This window comes from Pongo abelii, chromosome 1, assembly GCF_028885655.2.
Source record: "Pongo abelii isolate AG06213 chromosome 1, NHGRI_mPonAbe1-v2.0_pri, whole genome shotgun sequence".
Lineage (NCBI taxonomy): Eukaryota > Metazoa > Chordata > Mammalia > Primates > Hominidae > Pongo > Pongo abelii.
The window spans coordinates 225,585,136-225,603,452 of NC_071985.2; the positions used below are offsets into that span (position 1 = coordinate 225,585,136).

The 18,317-nt window shown below is 41.5% G+C and overlaps 1 protein-coding gene across 15 annotated transcripts in view; it reads left to right on the forward strand.

Annotated features, from left to right (window-relative positions):
* RERE (arginine-glutamic acid dipeptide repeats) overlaps positions 1-18,317 on the forward strand; it is a 466,431-nt gene that overhangs the window by 157,580 nt on the left and 290,534 nt on the right. For all 15 annotated transcript variants that reach the window (XM_054556896.2, XM_054556977.2, XM_054556960.2 and 12 more), the window contains one exon: positions 7,262-7,730. In XM_054556896.2, the coding sequence (XP_054412871.1) occupies positions 7,406-7,730 (325 nt within the window). In that variant the 5' untranslated portion in view covers positions 7,262-7,405. The remainder of the gene's footprint in view (positions 1-7,261; positions 7,731-18,317) is intronic.

Below are 18,317 nucleotides of genomic sequence, written 5' to 3' on the forward strand. Positions count from 1 at the left end.
TGGTGGGCATTGCATTGTATGCTTTAAATGGTGATTCATATGGAATGTGAATTATATCTCAATTGAGCTATTATGAAAAAAAGTGGTGGGACCTCAGATATGCTGGCTGGCTGGCTGCGCTGGAGGACAGATGGGAGGAAGGCAAAGGCAAACAATGTTTTGTAGTCACAAAGATCTGTTAGAAAGCAGTTGTATTCATCTGCATGAGGGATGATGGTGGCGTGAAGTAGGTAAGCTAAGATTCATTTGGAGCAGTGGGTCCATTACAGAGGTGTTCAGGATGTGTCTGGTAGACTAAGTGCTTAGCAAAATGCCTAGAGTGTGGTCGGGCATTTGAAAAATATAAGTATGTCTTACTGTGGTTGAGTGAGGAAGAATTAATTGGAGGACTTCGCTCACTGTATTTAGTCAAAAGTCAAGCATCCTAATAGCCTGGCTTGAGCAATGGAGATGAGTAGAGCTTGAGGATTGGGAACTCAGGAGGGAGGGGCAGATTTCCATGGATAAGTGAGTTTTACATGACCCAAGAGGAAATATTTTTAATTTTTTTTCTTCGTTTGTAGTTAATTCTGCATGATTTGTTTCTTAATCATGGAACTGGATAGATTTTACCCCCGCCCAAATAGATAAGTTTCTAGAGGATAGGGGTGTTTTGGCTACCTTTATATCTTCCATAGCTTATTATCTACCATAGTAGATGTAAATCATGACTGAAATAAATATATATTATTGATATTTTACATTTGTAAAGCACTTTGCAATCTATAAGTACATTTACATGTAGTATACTTGTGTAATTCTCAACAGCAGCATTGTGAAATAGGTAGGTCTTGTCCCCTTTTACAGCAATGAAACTGAGACTCAGACAGGTAGAGTGATTTGCCCAAGGCAGTGCAGCAAGCGGCAGTGCTAAGAACTTGGATCTTGGCTTCTCAGTCCAGTATCCCCAGTTCTGTCCTGGGCCCATTCCTTAAGCTTAAGTACTGACAGGAAGTGGTTTTCTTTTTTGGTTTTTTAAGAGACAGGGTCTCACTCTGTCCCCTAGGCTGGAGTGCAGTGGTGGTGATCACAGCCCATTGTAGCCTTGAACTCTTGGCCTCAAACAATCCTCCCACCTCCCACCTCAGCCTCCCGAGTAGCTAGGACTACAGGTCTGCACCACCACGCATAGCTAATTTTTACATTTATTTTTCTTTTGTAAAGATGGGGTTTTGCTGTGTTTCCCAGGCTGGTCTCAAATGATTGCCTCCTTGCCTCAAATGATTTCCCCACTTTGTTATCCCACAGTGCTGGGATTACAGGCATGAGCCGCTGTACCCAGCCAGGAAGTGGTTCTCTTAAATGAGATTTGGGCCATGAGTATGACTGAAATTTTTGTGCTTTATCTGAATTGGTTTTGAGAAGTAGTGTGAGGTGTTTGCGGGTGGTGTTGGCTTCATTTTGAAGAGGTAAGATGGTGTTTGTAGAGGCTGAAGTAACCTAAAATGAAGAGTAATTCTGTATATTGGCTCTGTTGAAAGCTTTGATCCTTTCCCCTAGATTAAGTGGGGAATCTAATAGGATCAAAAAACTGTGAGGAATCTGGCCTTCAGCTAAATAGGTGAAGCTGCCATTATTTGAGCTTTGGCAACTGCCCACATATTCTTACTTAAGATGAAATGATGATGTATGATCTTCTAATCAGGAAATGATTGAGAGGAATATACTTAAAAAGAGTCCTAAGGGTACTGCCTTTGGAAATGTGTAACTCGTAAGTCTATTTTGAATATCCTCTCCACTCAAGCATGAGCAATAAATGTTTTTATGAGTTTTAAAATTTTTGTCAAAAAATTGTACTCACTTCCTGGGTGATCTCATTCAGTCTCATGGCTTTAAAAACTAAATTATTATCTCCAGCCTGGACCTCTGCCAACTTAGACTCTATGTGATTTTCTAGGCTTCTTGATCAAGCTTAACACATTCAAAGCCAAATTCCTGGTCTCCCCATGAAACTCAAATAGCAGCTTCATCCATCCAGGCCAGATTCCTTTTTCTTTTTTCCCTCTCTCTCTCACCTCACAAGTTTATCAGCACATCCTATTTATTTGACTCTTACCTTTAAAACATACAAACATGAGACTTTTCCCATTCTCTGTTGCTACTACCCTAGCCCTTCCCAGGTGCTGCTTGTCTTCGCTGGGTGATCATGCCCCCTGTGCCCCTTGAGGTTTTTCTCAGCGGCCAGAGTGATCTCCGGTAAACAGAAGTCAGATCATGCGTTTCTTTGCTACTCACATCCCTGCTGAAGTGTCATTCGAGTAACTTCATTTCACTTGAGTAAAAGCCAGAGTCCTTTCCCTGGCCCATGAGGCCTGCCAGGATCAGGTCCTCCTCCCCCTGCCCCTTCAACCTCTGAACTCATCTCTGACCTCTCTCCCCCTTCTTGTGCTACTCCTGCCCCTCTGGCCTCCTGTGTCTTGAGTGGGCCTGGCTCCTTCCTGCTTCTGGACCTTGCACTTTTTCCCCTCTTTAGGTATCACCTCCCTTCATGTGTCCTTGGCTTTCTCTCTAATGCTCCTACTCAGGGTCAAAGCCCCCTCAGAGAGGCCTTCCCTGAACATCTTGTTTAAAATTGCAGTCCTGCAACACTGTCTGTCCCCCTTAGATTTCCCATGTAAGATCTTCTCATTAGGTATGGTGCCTTTTGTTGGTGGTCTCTCTTCACTGCTGAGCACATAAGCTCAGGATAAGGGCAGGGGTTTTGTGTTGAGTTTTCTGTAGTTTACCAACACCTGGAGCTGTAAATAGCACATAATAGGCATTCACTTGACATTTGTTCACTGAGTAGCTGAAGCTTGTTGTAAATCTGAAATGTATTCTAGGTTAGGTTTTCTTCCTTTTCTTATTTAAAGCATATTATAATGTGTTTCCTGTTTCACTGGGTTGGGTAGTGATTGACACAGATATTTTCAATGTTTTTGGCTTTCCGACTGGAGAAAAATAGCTTTGGGGGCAGAGTGAGTGTGTTTCTTAAATCTGTCTGCGTGAATCATCAGCATGGATGAATGTAGGAGAAGTTGGTGCCTGTGAAGAGCTGGAGACCCTGGCAGCACAGGCAGCAGGAGTTCCTGTGCAAGCCAGATAGGGTTGAGCTCTGAGACAGCTGCACTGGAATCCTACTTCGTGCCCATTGGCTGCGTGGCCTTGTGCAGATGATCTCTTCTGAGTTCTGTAGACTGTAAAGCGAGGATGACAACTTTTGTCCAGTTCACGTCATGAGTTGAAAGAATCAAATGAGGGACTTGCTCTGTAAACCTCATGTTGCTATAATAAAGATGCTGTTGTTGTATCGTCTACTTTGTAGATCATTTCTAGGAAATTGAAGTGACAACTCTCCTCAGTGCCATCTGGTTCCTCTCTGGGTCCCTTTCTTTAGCTGTCACATCATTGGTATGTGTTGATCACTGTACACTAAGGCTCAGAAGAATTATAATTCATATGTTAAACGTAGAGGAAAAAAATATATTCCCATTGAGCTGTATTTTAAAGCCAAATGTAAATGGTAATTGGATTGACTTTTGCTTAGATTATTAATGTTCATACTTATCTGAAAGTTGGTTATATAAATATGTCATTAATATATAAATGATATGGTATTAATTATTCATATAATTTAATATATTAATATAACATGCAGATAATGTAATATATAAATAGAGCCAACTTTCAGATAACTCAGAACATTGATTTTATAAATATACACATATACTGGATTTCGTTTTATAGACATCTTTATTGTTTCTTGAATTTTTTAACTTTCTTGCTTTTTGGCAGAAACAACTCTATTTTCTTTGTAAATAGAAACAGTGTATGATTTTGTAGTGAGTAGTGTTGAATGTACAATTTGGACTTACTATTTTTTCTCTTTGAGTGCTGAAAAAATGTTTTCTACTCAGTTTTCTGGAGCAGTTATTTTGTTAACCCCAGGGAGAATGATTTTTTTTCTTAAAGTTATCAGAAGTGTTTCTGTCTGAAACTGCAGTTGCAGTGGAGAGGTTTTCAGCCCAAGCTTTTCATTCTTTTTGGACTCCCAGTAGACACTGATGAGTTTTCAGGGTCAAAGAGGAACATTTTAACGATGGTGTTAGCTGATCGTTTTTTGTTTGTTTATTTTTTATTTTGAGACGGAGTCTCGCTCTGTCTCCCAGGCTGGAGTGCAATGGCACAATCTCGGCTCATTGCAACCTCCGCTTCCTGGGTTCAAACGATTCTCCTGCCTCAGCCTCCTGAGTAGCTGGGATTACAGGCGCCCACCACTGCACCTGGCTAATTTTTGTATTTTTAGTAGTGACAGGGTTTCGCCATGTTGGCTAGGATGGCTTCGAACTCCTGACCTCAGGTGATCCGCCCGCTTCAGCCTCCCAAAGTGCTGGGATGACAGGCATGAGCCACTGCCCCTGGCCTGATAGTTTTCTTTCTTTCATGATTGGCTCGTTCATGCTCTAAACTTAAGACTCGTCAAGGAAGTAGTAGGTCTTTGTATTTTCAGTTGCTAGCACTAGTAGCCTACCAGGACTTGGGCGTTTATGAATATCTGTTTAGCAGACAGTTCATCTGGGCAAAACATTTGTAGGCAGTGATAATTTTTCCTTTTCTTGAAATATGTTTAGAAAATGGAAATTCTATTTGAAAGCATGTTTCTTACGTAGAAGGAAGTAATCTGGTTTTGTGCTACATGCGTTCCTTCTTCTAATGTAGCTTATGATGCATGATTGCTCCTTCATCACCTATCTCCCAAAGACTAAATACTTTCTGTTTTGCTGAATGTCTAAGGATATTTGAGATGCTTATGAGGAGGTCTTTTCTGGTATGAGGTTTGACCTAAGAGCGCTGCAGAGAATATATGGTAATTGTTATGGTTTTAGCATGACCAAAGATAATTTTCTTTTTTCTTTTTTTATTTTTTTTGAGATGGAGTCTCTCGTTGCCCAGGCTGGAGTGCAGTGGCGCGATCTCAGCTCACTGCAACCTCTGCCACCTGGGTTCAAGCGGTTCTCCTAACTCAGCCTTCCAAGTAGCTGGGACTACAGGCGTCCACCACCACGCCCGGCTAATTTTTTGTGTTTTTAGTAGAGATGGGGTTTCACCGTGTTAGCCAGGATGGTCTCGATCTCCTGACCTCGTGATCCGCCCACCTTGGCCTCCCAAAGTGCTGGGCTTACAGGTATGAGCCACCATGCCTGGCTGACTAAAGAGAATTTTCTCTGCATCTGAAGCATACAACTGCAAACTGATTTGTTTGTGGTTGTTAAGTAAAGAGGACCAATCTTTTGTTTGTTTATATGCACTGTTTCCTTTCTCGCCCTAGTTGCATGAGAAACAGAAGCTTCTTAGATTGATCAGTTGCCTTCTTTTGTTGCATTTGAGCATTGAGAACAAGGACCGTGAGTTTTCTCCTCCATTGTGGTTTTAGTTCTAACACTTGGCACATAGTATTTAGTAAAGATTTGTTGAATAAGTGAGATAGGGTATTGGGGAAGATCATAAGAAAAACAAAAGATAAATTATTTATTTATAAATTTATTGTTAGGTCTATTCCAAAACTGACTTAGAAAGACAAAATTTTTTCCTGCTATAAAATATCTGTAAGAACTGTGTTGGGTTGGAGTTTGGGATTCACTTTTCCCATTGCAGATGCTTAAAAACCTCAGACTTTTCTTGTTGGGTTTCTTTTTGGGGAGAACTTTATTAGGGATACCATTTATAGTAGAAATTTGGAAGACTGTATAAACCACTTAATATTCCCGAAAGATGGAAGGTTGTTTCTGGAAGCTGCTATGTTTTGTTAAGGCAGAGATAATACATTTTCTTGTCTTTATGGAGACGGAGTCTTTCGCCCAGGCTGGAGTGCAGTGGTATGATCTCGGCTCACTGTAACCTCTGCCTCCTAGGTTCAAGCAGTTCTCCTGCCTCAGCCTCCCAAGTAGCTGGGACTATAGGCGTGTGCCACCGTGCCCAGCTACTTTTTGTGTGTTTAGTGGAGACAGGGTTTTACCACGTTGGCCAGGCTGGTCTCGAACTTCTGACCTCACGTGATCCCCCTGCCTTGGCCTCCCAAAGTGCTGTGATTACAGGTGTGAGCCACCATGCCTGGCCAGTAATACATCTTTAGAGAGATCATTTTCCTTGGAACATAACTGAAAATGGTAGGATGAAAAGATGTGTAAAATGTAACTGAAGGTGGAAAAATCTTGCTCTGAAGCTCTCACTTTCGTTTGAGTTAAATATTATTTTTATTCTTGAAGGAAGTTCTGGGAGTTTGTAGAAGTAGCCAGAAAATATCTTTAGAATATAGTGCTCTATGCGATATCCTGAGACTTTTTTTTTCTTTTCTTCTTTTTTTTTTTTTTTTGAGACGGAGTCTCTCGCTCTGTCGCCCAGGCTGAAGTGCAGTGGTGCGATCTCGGCTCACTACAAGCTCCGTCTCCTGGGTTCACACCATTCTCCTGCCTCAGACTCCTGAGTAGCTGGGACTACAGGCGCACACCACCACACCCAGCTAATTTTTGTTGTATTTTTTAGTAGAGACAGGGTTTCACCATGTTAGCCAGGATGATCTCGATCTCCTGACCTCGTGATCCATCTGCCTCGGCCTCCCAAAGCGCTGGGATTACAGGCGTGAGCCACCGCACCCGGCCTATCCTGAGACATTTTTGACAGTGCTGTAAACTGTTACTGTTTTTTCAGGTAGAAATATTTTATTTTATGTTGGCGATGGGATCTCACTTTGTTGCCAATGTTGGTCTTGAACTCCTGGCTTCAAGTGGTGCTTCTGGCTTGGCCTCTCAAAATGCTGGGATTACAAGGCATGAGCCACAGTGCCTGGCCTGGAAATAATTTTTACTACAGATTCTTTCCTCTTTAAATTAATATTATGGGTTATGAAGCTCCTTTTGTATAATAATACCTATTATATGTTGTCTACCAGGGTATTGCTTTGCTTTTTCTTTAAAAAGGAGAAAACATGTAAGGTAGAGGAAGTGTAGTTTACTCTTAGACGTTCAGACAGTTTTTATTATTGGTGTCATAGAAAACCCCAAACCATTTGCGGAGACCAAAAACTGTAGTTTTAAAATTTTAACACTTAATTTTTCTCCTGTGGCTTGTGCGAAGTTTTTAGGTGTAAAGCATGAATAAGTAAGAGATTCATTTAACAAAACATTATTTTAGGAAACAAATATGAAAAAGCGTTACAGTAAAACCATTCTTTTTTCTCTCCTAGCATTTTTGAAACGTTGGGGTTGTTGGAGTGGTTGGATTTTCCCTGGAATTGAGTGAGAAATTCAGAAGACTGAAGCCCAGGCTTACTGTCTACCTTTCACGGAGGCCTAGCCGTGAGAGGACAGAAGAAGGCACGTGGCGAATCATGACAGCGGACAAAGACAAAGACAAAGACAAAGAGAAGGACCGGGACCGAGACCGGGACCGAGAGAGAGAGAAAAGAGACAAAGCAAGAGAGAGTGAGAATTCAAGGCCACGCCGGAGCTGTACCTTAGAAGGAGGAGCCAAAAATTATGCTGAGAGTGATCACAGTGAAGACGAGGACAATGACAACAATAGTGCCACCGCAGAGGAGTCCACAAAGAAGAACAAGAAGAAACCACCGAAAAAAAAGTCTCGTTATGAAAGGACAGATACCGGCGAGATAACATCCTACATCACTGAAGATGATGTGGTCTACAGACCAGGAGGTAAGGAGCCTTACGTTTGGGTCTTGCCAGTGTTTACAGTGGGGGAATGATCTTAGCATTATGGTGAAATAAATACGCTTTGTACACTTTAAGGAAGGCTTGGAATCTAGAAGAGTAGGAAACTTAATTTGGTAAACATGTGACCCACTTTTGGTCAGTTAGGTTTACCCACTTCTTGCTTGTGTCTGCCTTAATTTGGTCTTGTGTCCTGGTTTATGCATTCATGAGTTCTTTTCTTATTTTCCTGTGCTGCTTGTTCTCTAACTGGACCATCTGCTTAGTATTTTTTTGTCTTTTGAATTCATGCTTGCTTTTTAATCTTCAATCGTAAATGAGACTCTGGTGACCCTGCAGAATTGACTGCTTGGTGGAGACAAGTAAACCTTAAGATTCTTGGAAACAGGAAATTTTACCTTGGGACAGGATCGACCAGACTCTAGAGAGGTACTTTTGAAAAATGGCCTTTAGGCCAGGCATGGTGGCTCACGCCTGCAGTTCTAGCACTTTGGGAGGCTGAGGCGGGTGGATGACCTGAGGTCAGGAGTTTGAGACCAGCCTGACCAACATGATGAAACCCTGTCTGTACTAAAAATACAAAAATTAGCTGGGCTCGGTGGTGTGCACCTCTAATCCCAGCTACTCAGGAGGCTGAGACAGGAGAGTTGCTTGAACCCAGGAGGCGGAGGTTGCAGTCAGCTGAGATCACGCCACTGTACTCCAGCCTGGGCGACAGAGCGAGTCTCTGCCTCAAAAAAAAAAAAAAGGCCTGAAGATCAGAGATTTATTGCTCCTGCTAACTTCCTTTTCCAAAAATTTGAGCTTCAGGCTCTCTAATCAACGATAATGGAAGAAGTCATCTAACCTGCTTGGTTTTCCAGTAAATGTATTATGGTCATGCGAGTATATTGTGGCTTATAGCATTGCTCAAAAAAAGACAGACTCAACTTTTAGATGAGATCAGGGAAACAAGTGAGTCAAAACCTGTTGAACACTAGCAAAGCCTTTCCTTTTCATTTGATGTATTGTGTGTATTAAGACACCTTTTTTAGGCTGGGCACAGTGTAATCCCAGCACTTTGGGAGGCGGAGACAGAAGGATTGCTTGAGCTCAGGAGTTCAAGACCAGCCTGGGCAACATAGTGAGACCCCATCTCTACAAAAAATTTTTACAAATTAGTGGGCCTGGTGGCACACACCTGTATGTAGTCCCAGCTACTCAGGAAGCTGAGGCAGGAGCATCACTTGAGTCTGGGAGGTCGAGGCTGTAGTGAAGCATGATTGCACCACTGCATTCTAGCCTGGGTGACAGAGCAAGACCCTGTCTCAAAAAAAAAAAAATGAAGATACTTTTCTTACAGAAGCCAGTAAAACCTAGGTGAAATCATTTTGTTTCAGTTACTTTTACTGTTGAAGAGTGACATGAATTTCGTATGAGATGTAATTAGCAGATTAAAGCTGCCCATTTTTATGTTTTTCTGAGAAAGAGATTAAAATACTTCACTGTGTTATGTCCATAATCTGGAACAATCATTTTACTGAGGAATGCTGTTACTGTTCTGAACTTCACATCAAGTTCCAGATTTTCATTCTCCCACACAGGAGTTTTTTAAATTTCAAAAGATGTCAGTGGGGCTGGGCGCGGTGGCTCATGACTGTAATCCCAGCACTTTGAGAGGCAGAGGCGGCGGGAGGATTGCTTGAGCAATGTGGAGACCAGCCTGGGCAACATAGTGAGACCGTATCTCTACAAAACAGTAAAAAATTAGCTGGGAGTGTGATGAGACTGTAGTCCCAGCTACTCAGGAGGCTGAGGTGGAAGAATCTCTTGAGCTCAGGAGGGCAAGGCTGCAGTAAGCCCCGTTCACATCACAGCACTCCAGCCTGTGCAGCAGAGCGAAACCCTATCTCCACCCCTCCCCACCCCGCCCCGCAAAAAAAAAAAAAAAAAAGTCAGTGCTAGAACTTAATACAGACAAATTTGCATTCACAACTACAATTTCTTGGTTGGAGATTAACTGAGAAGGTATTTGTGCGATATAAATTGATCAGAGTGGAGGTTTTAGAGCAGTTAGAAATCTGCTGTAAGGATTAAATGATGTGTGTAGGTTACAGTACTGTCTGTATTTATCTTTGATTTAGACTCAGCTATTGGGCAGTAAGAATTTCTTAGTGACTGAAGAATCTCTCAGAGTTACCACAGATTGTTTGTTTAGGGCGTACGTACATCTAAATCATGGGAAAGGAACAAAATATGTTAACTCTTTTTTTTTTTTTTTTTGAGATGGAGTCTCACTCTGTCGCCCAGGCTGGAGTGCAGTGGCGCGATCTCGGCTCACTGCAAGCTCCGCCTCCTGGGTTCACACCATTCTCCTTCCTCAGCCTCCCCAGTAGCTGGGACTACAGGCACCTGCCACTGCGCCCAGCTAATTTTTTGTATTTTTAGTAGAGACGGGGTTTCACCATGGTCTCGATCTCCTGACCTCGTGATCCGCCCGCCTCGGCCTTCCAAAGTGCTGCGATTACAGGCGTGAGCCACTGCGCCTGGCCGACTCTTTTAGATATAGATTACATTATGATAACTTCAGTATAAGGAAAGATTTACTTATTTATTATCCTTTCTCTTGATAACAATTTAATGTGGTAATACAGTTTGGATCACTGTCAAGAGGTAAGCTGCCTTGTGCAGTATTGAATGCTAACCTTTCTCAACATTTATAATATGGAACGTTATTCCGGTGTCAGTGGGGACATTTCACCAAAAATAGTAGTCAAATATGTGTTGAAAATGCTGCCTGTACAGTCTCCCTCATGAGAGAGTCAGAATTATTGATTCCAAGAAGCCCGACAGTTAAGGAAACCTCTTTAACATGAAAAACACCGGCTATTTTTCCCATTTACGGGACTGTGGCACCCTGTTTCTGCTGAGTATCTCCCTAAAAATAGAAATCAACCAACAAACCAAAAACAGTCTTGGATCTGGGCACAGTGGCATGTGCTTTTAGTCTCGGCTACTTGTGAGACTGAAGTGGGAGGATCTCTTGAGCACAGGAGGTCAAGGCTGCAGTGCTCTATGGTTGTAGTGAAATTTTTACAAATTAGCTGGGCATGGTGAACTATGATTATAGGAAGTCCTCCTGATATGGTTTGGCTCTGTGTCCTCACCCAAATGTCACCTTGAATTGTAATAATCCCCACGTGTCAAGGTCGGGACTAGGTGGAGATAATTGAATCATGGGGGCAGTTTCCCCCATCATGTTCTTGTGATATAGTGAGTGAGTTCTCACAGGATCTGATGGTTTTATAAGGGGCCTTTCCACCTTTGCTCAGCCCCTCTCTCTCTTGCTGTCATATGAGAAGGATGTGTTTGTTTCCCTTTCCACCATAATTGTAAGCTTCCTAAGGCCTCCCCAGCCCTGTACAACTGTGAATCAATTAAACTTCTGTCCTTTATAAATAACCCAGTCTGAGGCAGTTCTTTATAGCAGCGTGAGAACGGACTAATACATCTCCCTTCTTGAGTCTGGAAGAATACGTGAAGGGAGATTGCTAAGGACTTATTTACAGAATGGTTCTTAAAGCGCTTGGGCAAGAACTATGTATTTATGGAGGCTGATAGTGTTTCAATGAATCTGAAAACCTCTGTGACATGTGAAAAAGGTATGCTGTCTCTGAAAGCTAAGTGTATTATGAAGGATCTATAAAGGCCACACATGGTTTGGAAGATTTCCGTGGCACCCAGAGCAAAACAACTCCATGTGAGGCACCCTTTTGCTTGAGTGGGGGCTGTGCCTTTGCATCCTGCCAGGTCCAGTGGATGTCTGACTGTTTGGTAAGGAGACTGTCTTTGACCTTCTCAGTGGTTTCCTTTCGTTTTGGTGATGGATTTGAAGCTAACTGAGTTGGCTGCCTTCTCCAAACAGCTTTTTCTCTAAATGAGTATTTGTTAAATATTGTCTGTTCTTTAGGGTTACTTAAACTGAAGAATCAGAAGTAGGGTGCTGGGCTGGACAAGGTGGCTCACACCTCTAATCCCAGCACTTTGAGAGTCTCAGGTGGGAGGATCACTTGAGGCCAGGTGTTTAAGGCTGTAGTGAACTACATGCCATTATATTACAGCCTGGGTGACAGAGCAAGACTGTCTCTTAAAAAACAAAAAAAACAAAACAAAAAAAGCAGAGTACTGCGATTAGATTCCCAGATGGGGGTTGAGTTTTTTCTTTCCTTTGTTTTGTTTCCTGATTTTTTTTTTTTTTTTTGAGACAGGGTGTTGCTCTGTCATCCAGGCTGTCAGTGGTATGATCACAGCTCACTGCAGCCTCGACCTCCCAGGCTCAAGTCATCCTCCTGCCTTGGCCTCCCAGAGTGCTGGGATTATAGGCATAAGCCACTGCACCTGGTCTTTTACTTTCTTGGTATAAACTACTACAATAACGTCCTTTGTTAGTGATGAAAGACCATTATCCTCACCCACTTGCAGAGATCCTGTGTGCTTAGTTGTATCTTAAAAGCTTAGGATCTGTGGAGAATGTTGTAAAGGATATCTTCAATGGATTACTAGCTTAAAAAAAGAGAGTCTCACTCTGTCGCTCAGACTGGAGGGTAGTGGCGTGATCATAGTTCACCACATCCTCGAACTCCTGGGCTCAATTGATTCTCCTGCCTCAGCCTCTTGAGTAGCTAGGACTACAGGTGTGCTCACACCTGGCCTATTAACAATTTTTTTGTAGAGATGGGGTCTTGCTATGTTACTCAGGCTGGTCTTGAACTCCTGGCCTCAAGTGATCCTCCTGCCTACATCTCCCAAAGTCTTGGAGTTACAGGTATGAGCCACTGCATCTGGCCAAATTACTAGTTTTTAAATGGTAAATTTTTTTTTTTTGAGACGTAGTCTCACTCTGTTTCCCAGGCTTGAATGCAGTTGCGAGATCTCAACTCGCTGCAACCTCTGCCTCCCGGGTTCAAGCAATTCTCCTGCCTCAGCCTCCTGAGTAGCTGGGATTACAGGCGTGTGGCACTACACCCAGCTAATTTTTATTTATTTACTTATGTATTTATGTATTTATTTATTTATTTTATTTTATTTTATTTTATTTTTATTTTTTTTGAGATGGAGTCTCACTCTGTCGCCAGGCTGGAGGGCAGTGGCGCGATCTCGGCTCACTGCAACCTCCGCCTCCCGGGTTCAAGCGATTCTCCTGCCTCAGCCTCATAAGTAGCTGGGACTACAGGCGCGTGCCACCATGCCCAGCTAATTTTTGTGTTTTTAGTAGAGACGGGGCTTCACCATGTTGGCTAGGATGGTCTCGATCTCCTGACCTTGTGATCCGCCCGCCCTGGCCTCCCAAAGTGCTGGGATTACAGGCGTGAGCCACTGCTCCTGGCCTAATTTTTGTATTTTTTGTAGAGACAGGGTTTTCCCACATTGGCTAGGCTGGTCTCGAACTCCTGACCTCAGGTGATCCACCCACCTTGGCCTCCCAAAGTGCTGGGATTACAGACATGAACCACTGCTTCCAACTGAATAGATGTTTAATACTCATTGGTTTCTATGGGATATAAAGCACAAATTAAATTTTTCAAATATTTATTGCTTTCTACATCTCTGAATTGGTTTTACTACTCAGAATAAGTATAAATTATAGGGACCTCTCGAAATTCCACTAAGAATGAGCATAGCAGGGATACTTTAAGGATAAAGGTAGGCTTTCATATAATCATACTTTTCTGTCCCAAGCTGTATTTAAATTGTTTAGTGTTTAGAAGCATGAGATCTTATGGAGAAATTAAATATTATTTAGAATTTATCACTACAGTTTAATCTCATGCATTGTCACAACCAGGTCTTTTTCACCTTTGCTCCTAAACTCTGGGATTACCTTAATTTTGTCCTTAGGAGCTCAGCATAATAGATTTTGTTACTTACACTGCCCATGTTCCTGCCTGCCTCGGGGCTTTTGCACTTGCTCTTCTCGTCTCGGTAACACACTTAATTCTTATCTTTTCTTAAGCTCTGCCACCCCAGTGTCATTGCCTTTCCTCTCCCAGGTTAGTCAAATAAATTTTCTTAATAAATACTATTATAGCCTTTTTTGTATCTTTTCTTCTAGCACTTAACAACAGTGATAATTTTTTTATTAGGATTAATAAGTCTCCCTGCTCCAAAAAAACAGCAATTCTTATTTTTCCCCACTCATCATTGAATTCCTGCCATCTACTGACAACAGTGTACACATAGTGTGTATTCCATAATACATATACATTTTTTTTTCTTTTTTGAGACGGAGTGTTGCTCTGTCACGTAGACTGGAGTGCAGTGGTGCGATCTCAGCTTACTGCAACCTCCACCTCCTGGGTTCAAGTGATTCTCCTGCCTCATCTTTGAGAGTAGCTGGGATTACAGGCGTGTGGCACCACGCCCGGCTAAGTTTTGTGTTTTTAGTAGAGTCGGGGTTTCACCATGTTGGCCAGGCTGGTCTCGAACTCCTGACCTGTAGTGATCTGCCCACCTCGGCCTCCCAAAGTGCTGGGATTACAGGCGAGAGCCACCACGCCTGACCTGTATTCCATAATATTTGTTGAATAAAGAAATTTCTAGAAACATTAAAAAAATTTATTGACTCATTGATGATGTTAAAATTAGAATAAGACTTCTGGAAGTCTGTTTTGTATTACTTCCCAATGAATAATTTAACAGACTTGTTAAAAATAAAACCAAAACAAAAACCTTGTGGGGCTCTATTGTATATTGTCCTTGAGTCAGATCTAACTTCTTTGTTGTCTGTCAGCCATTACTCCTGTTTTGAGATGACTGTCATGGTAACAAATTGATTTATTACACAGCTGGGTGCAGCCAGATTTCCCTTCTGGACTTCTTTAGCATAGGATATTGATTTCTGGAGTTTGCTGTAGGTGGCATATTAATTTCTTTCTACTGTTTTCAGTTAGGTTCTAGGAAATTTGATTCCTTTATTTCTGGTGTAGGTAGAACTGGTTAAAAAACTAACTTCATATTATTGCAAGATTTTTTTTTTTTTATTTTGGCATATTGGTATTGCTTGCTATTTGGATAATGAAATGTATTTTTTTTTCAAAAGTGTGTATTAAGCTGGTTCTCCATTTTTTAATATTTTGTCATATTAACTGATAATTTTGTTTGATTGTCCAGTTTACCCTAGATATAGTCCTGGAATATGCGTTCCTTCTACTTTCATGAACATAGTGCAAAACATGTATTTATGTAGATAAGTTTGTGGTTTGTGAAATCTTAGGTGATGCAAAATATTTGAACCTTTTATTTGCCAATTTTGTGGAAAAATGTCCTGGAAACTAAAATTGTTTACTTTGATCACTTAAGTGTTATTTTCTTTTGATGCAAATGGAATTTAAGCTGGAAAAATTCAAACTAGGCAAAATGAAACCTGAGGATCTAGTTTGAATAAAAATGGTATATACGTATTTCTAAAACCTATTTAAAGTAAATGACTATAGGTCAGGTGCAGTGGCTCACGTCTGTAATTCTAGAACTTTGGGAGGTGGAGGTAAGTAGGTGTATTGAGCCCAGGAGTTGGAGACCAGCTTGGACAACATGGCGAAACCTCGTCTCTACTCAAAATACAAAAATTAGCCGGGCTTGGTGGTGTGCTCTTGTAGTCCCAGCTACTTGGGAGGCTGAGGTGGGAGGATCCCTTAAGCACGGAAGGTCGAGGCTGCAGTGAGCAGTGATTGCACCACTGGACTCCAGCCTGGGTTACAGAGTGAGATCCCATCGCAAAAACAGGTAAATGATTTCAAACATAATGTTGAATGGACATATAAGAGCATAATACTGTATAATTCCTTTTATAGAAAATTTTAAAACAACCACAACTAATCTTTGGTGTTTGAAGTCAGGAGAGAGATTGCCCTATGGGTACGGGGAACAGAACATTAAGGGGACCCCCAGGTTCTGGTCATGTTACGTGTAATGGTACTGGTTACATGGACTTGTTCTGTGAAAATTTATTGCATTTTGTGTTTCTCTGTATATGTATTACACTTCAGTAAAAGTTCTGTATATGTATTACACTTCAGTAAAAGTTTGCCTTAAAAGAAAAAGTAAAGATAACATGCAACTATTTTCTAAATGGAAAATTTCCATTGAATCAAGTTACTGTTTAAAGTGGGGAGGGAGTCCCCAGTATTTTAACAAATGGTCCTAACATTTAGCTACTGCTTCTTCACTGAGGGGTTGGTCTGCGGAGGCTGCAAGTGGTGTCACATCCTTAGTTCTCTGAATCATTGAAAGCTTCTCTAAGGCGATTAATTACTCAGACAAACATTTCCTTCCCAAAATAAAATGAAACCAAGATGTGGTATTTGATGTTCCAGGACACACACACACACGCACACGCACACACACACACACACACACACACACACACTTTTTTAAAATAAAATCTCATTTGATCTGTAACTTTTTATCTACATCTCTTAATATTTAGAAGAATTTTAGGTATTAATAGATGTGACATACAAATGAAGGTGTCTTCTTGAAACATTCATATTTTGTGGTGGGGTAGAAGTTTTATTGATAATGGCAAGAATATTTTTGTGTAACATAGCATAAAGGCATCTTTAGGCAGAGCTTAATGTTTTTTTCAGACCTGTGACAAATTCAGTTGCACTTATTAGACCTATTATTAATCTGCTTAAAGCTTTTCAGTGTATTCCCTGTTCACCAGCAGGTTCGTTTCCAGAACTTGGCACTGCAGACCCTCTGTGACCTAGTTGCCTATCTGCACAATCATCTTTAATGTTATTTAATCAATGTTAATCTTATTTGGGAGGAAACACAATGCGGCTGTGTGTTAGTTTGTTAGGGATGCTGTGGCATAGTATAACAAATGTAGTGGCTTAAACAACAGAGGTATGTTGTCTTACAGTTCTGGAGGCCACACATCCAAGAGCAAGGTGTTGGCAGGGTCGTATTATCTCTTTTTCATTTCTTTTTGAGACAGGATTACCCAGGCTGGTGTGCTATGGCACAATCATTGCTCACTGCAGCCTCAGTCTCCTGAGTAGCAGGGACTATAGGTATGCATCACCATGCCTGGCTAAGTGTATTTTTTGTAGAGACAGGGTTTTGCCGTGTTGCCCAGGCTGATCTTGAATTCCTTCGCTCTCACACTATCCGCCCACCTTGGCCTCCCAAAGTGCTGGGATTTCAGGCATGAGCCACTGCACCCGGCCTCATGTTACCTCTGAAGGCACCAGGGAAGGATCTGTTTCAAGCCTCTGTCTTTGCTTACAGTAGTTTGCTGCTTTGTGGCAGCATAGTGGTGATCTTTCATAGCATTCTCTTTGTGTACATATCTCTGTGTCTATCTACATTCTTCCTTTTTATAAGGATGCCAGTCATATTGGATTAGGGCTCACCTTACTTAATGTTAACTAATCATACCTACAGTGTAATTATATTTTCATGTGTCCTTATTTTAGTTACATTGGCAATGATGACCCTGTGTTTTTTTTTTTGAGTGGCGGGGAATGGTCTCACTCTGTTGTCCAGGCTACAGTGCAGTGACATGAACACGGCTTACTGCAGCCTTGAACTCCTGAGCTCAAGTGGTCCTCCTGCCTCAGCCTCTCAAGTAGCTGGAACTACAGGCACACGGCACTGTGCCCAGGTAGTTTCTAAATTTTTTTTAGAGAAGGGATCTTGTTTTGTTGTCTAGGCTGGTCTTGAACTCCTGGACTCAAGCCAGGAGTCTTGCCTCAGCATCTCAAAGTGTTGAGATTATGGGCATGAGCCACTGTGCCTGGCCTTACCTGTTCTTTAATAAGGTCACATTCTGAGCTATTGGGAGTAAAGACTTCAACATACGAATTTTGGGAAGGACAAACTCATCCTGTAACAGGCAGGAAGAGCTTTGTTGTTAGGTAGACTCAGGTTCAAGTGATTCACATTTGAGTGACATCTTCAGTTCTCTTAGTTGTATGTCTTTGGAACAGTTGGGAAAATGTAGTTCTTATTTTCAGTCACATTATAGTGAACTTTTAGTTGTGGATTACATTAGTTAACTTTTAATTTCTTGTGTTTCTTTTGAAATTTTATTTCATCTTTTAGTTGATTGCCTTTTCGCGTATATTAGGAAGTTATTCGAATTCCACGTATGTGAAAGACAATTCTTTAGCACACATAAAAACTTATTACTTTGTGAGGATAGAGGAAAGAGAAAATACTAAAGTTATTGTAATTAGAGAAACGGGAAGTGATATTTGAGACAAATTAATCATGTGTTTTTTGATTTTATAGGGAAAGGATCATGACATATCATGAAACCTGTACTGTAGTTGTTCTCTGCTCCAAGCATTGGCCGCAGATTGGCATCCCATGGGAGTTGGTTAGAAATGCAGAATCTCAGATTCCGCCCCCAATCTGCTGAATCAAAATCCATGTTTTATATAATATGCCCAGGTGATTTAAACACACGTTTAGGTTTGAGAGTCACTGATCACTCATTAGTGCTTTCCAGTCTTTTTCAAGCTAACGCAGATAGAAAATGAGTCCATTGCATGAGGTGAGAGGATTAGTACTCAGCATGCTTGT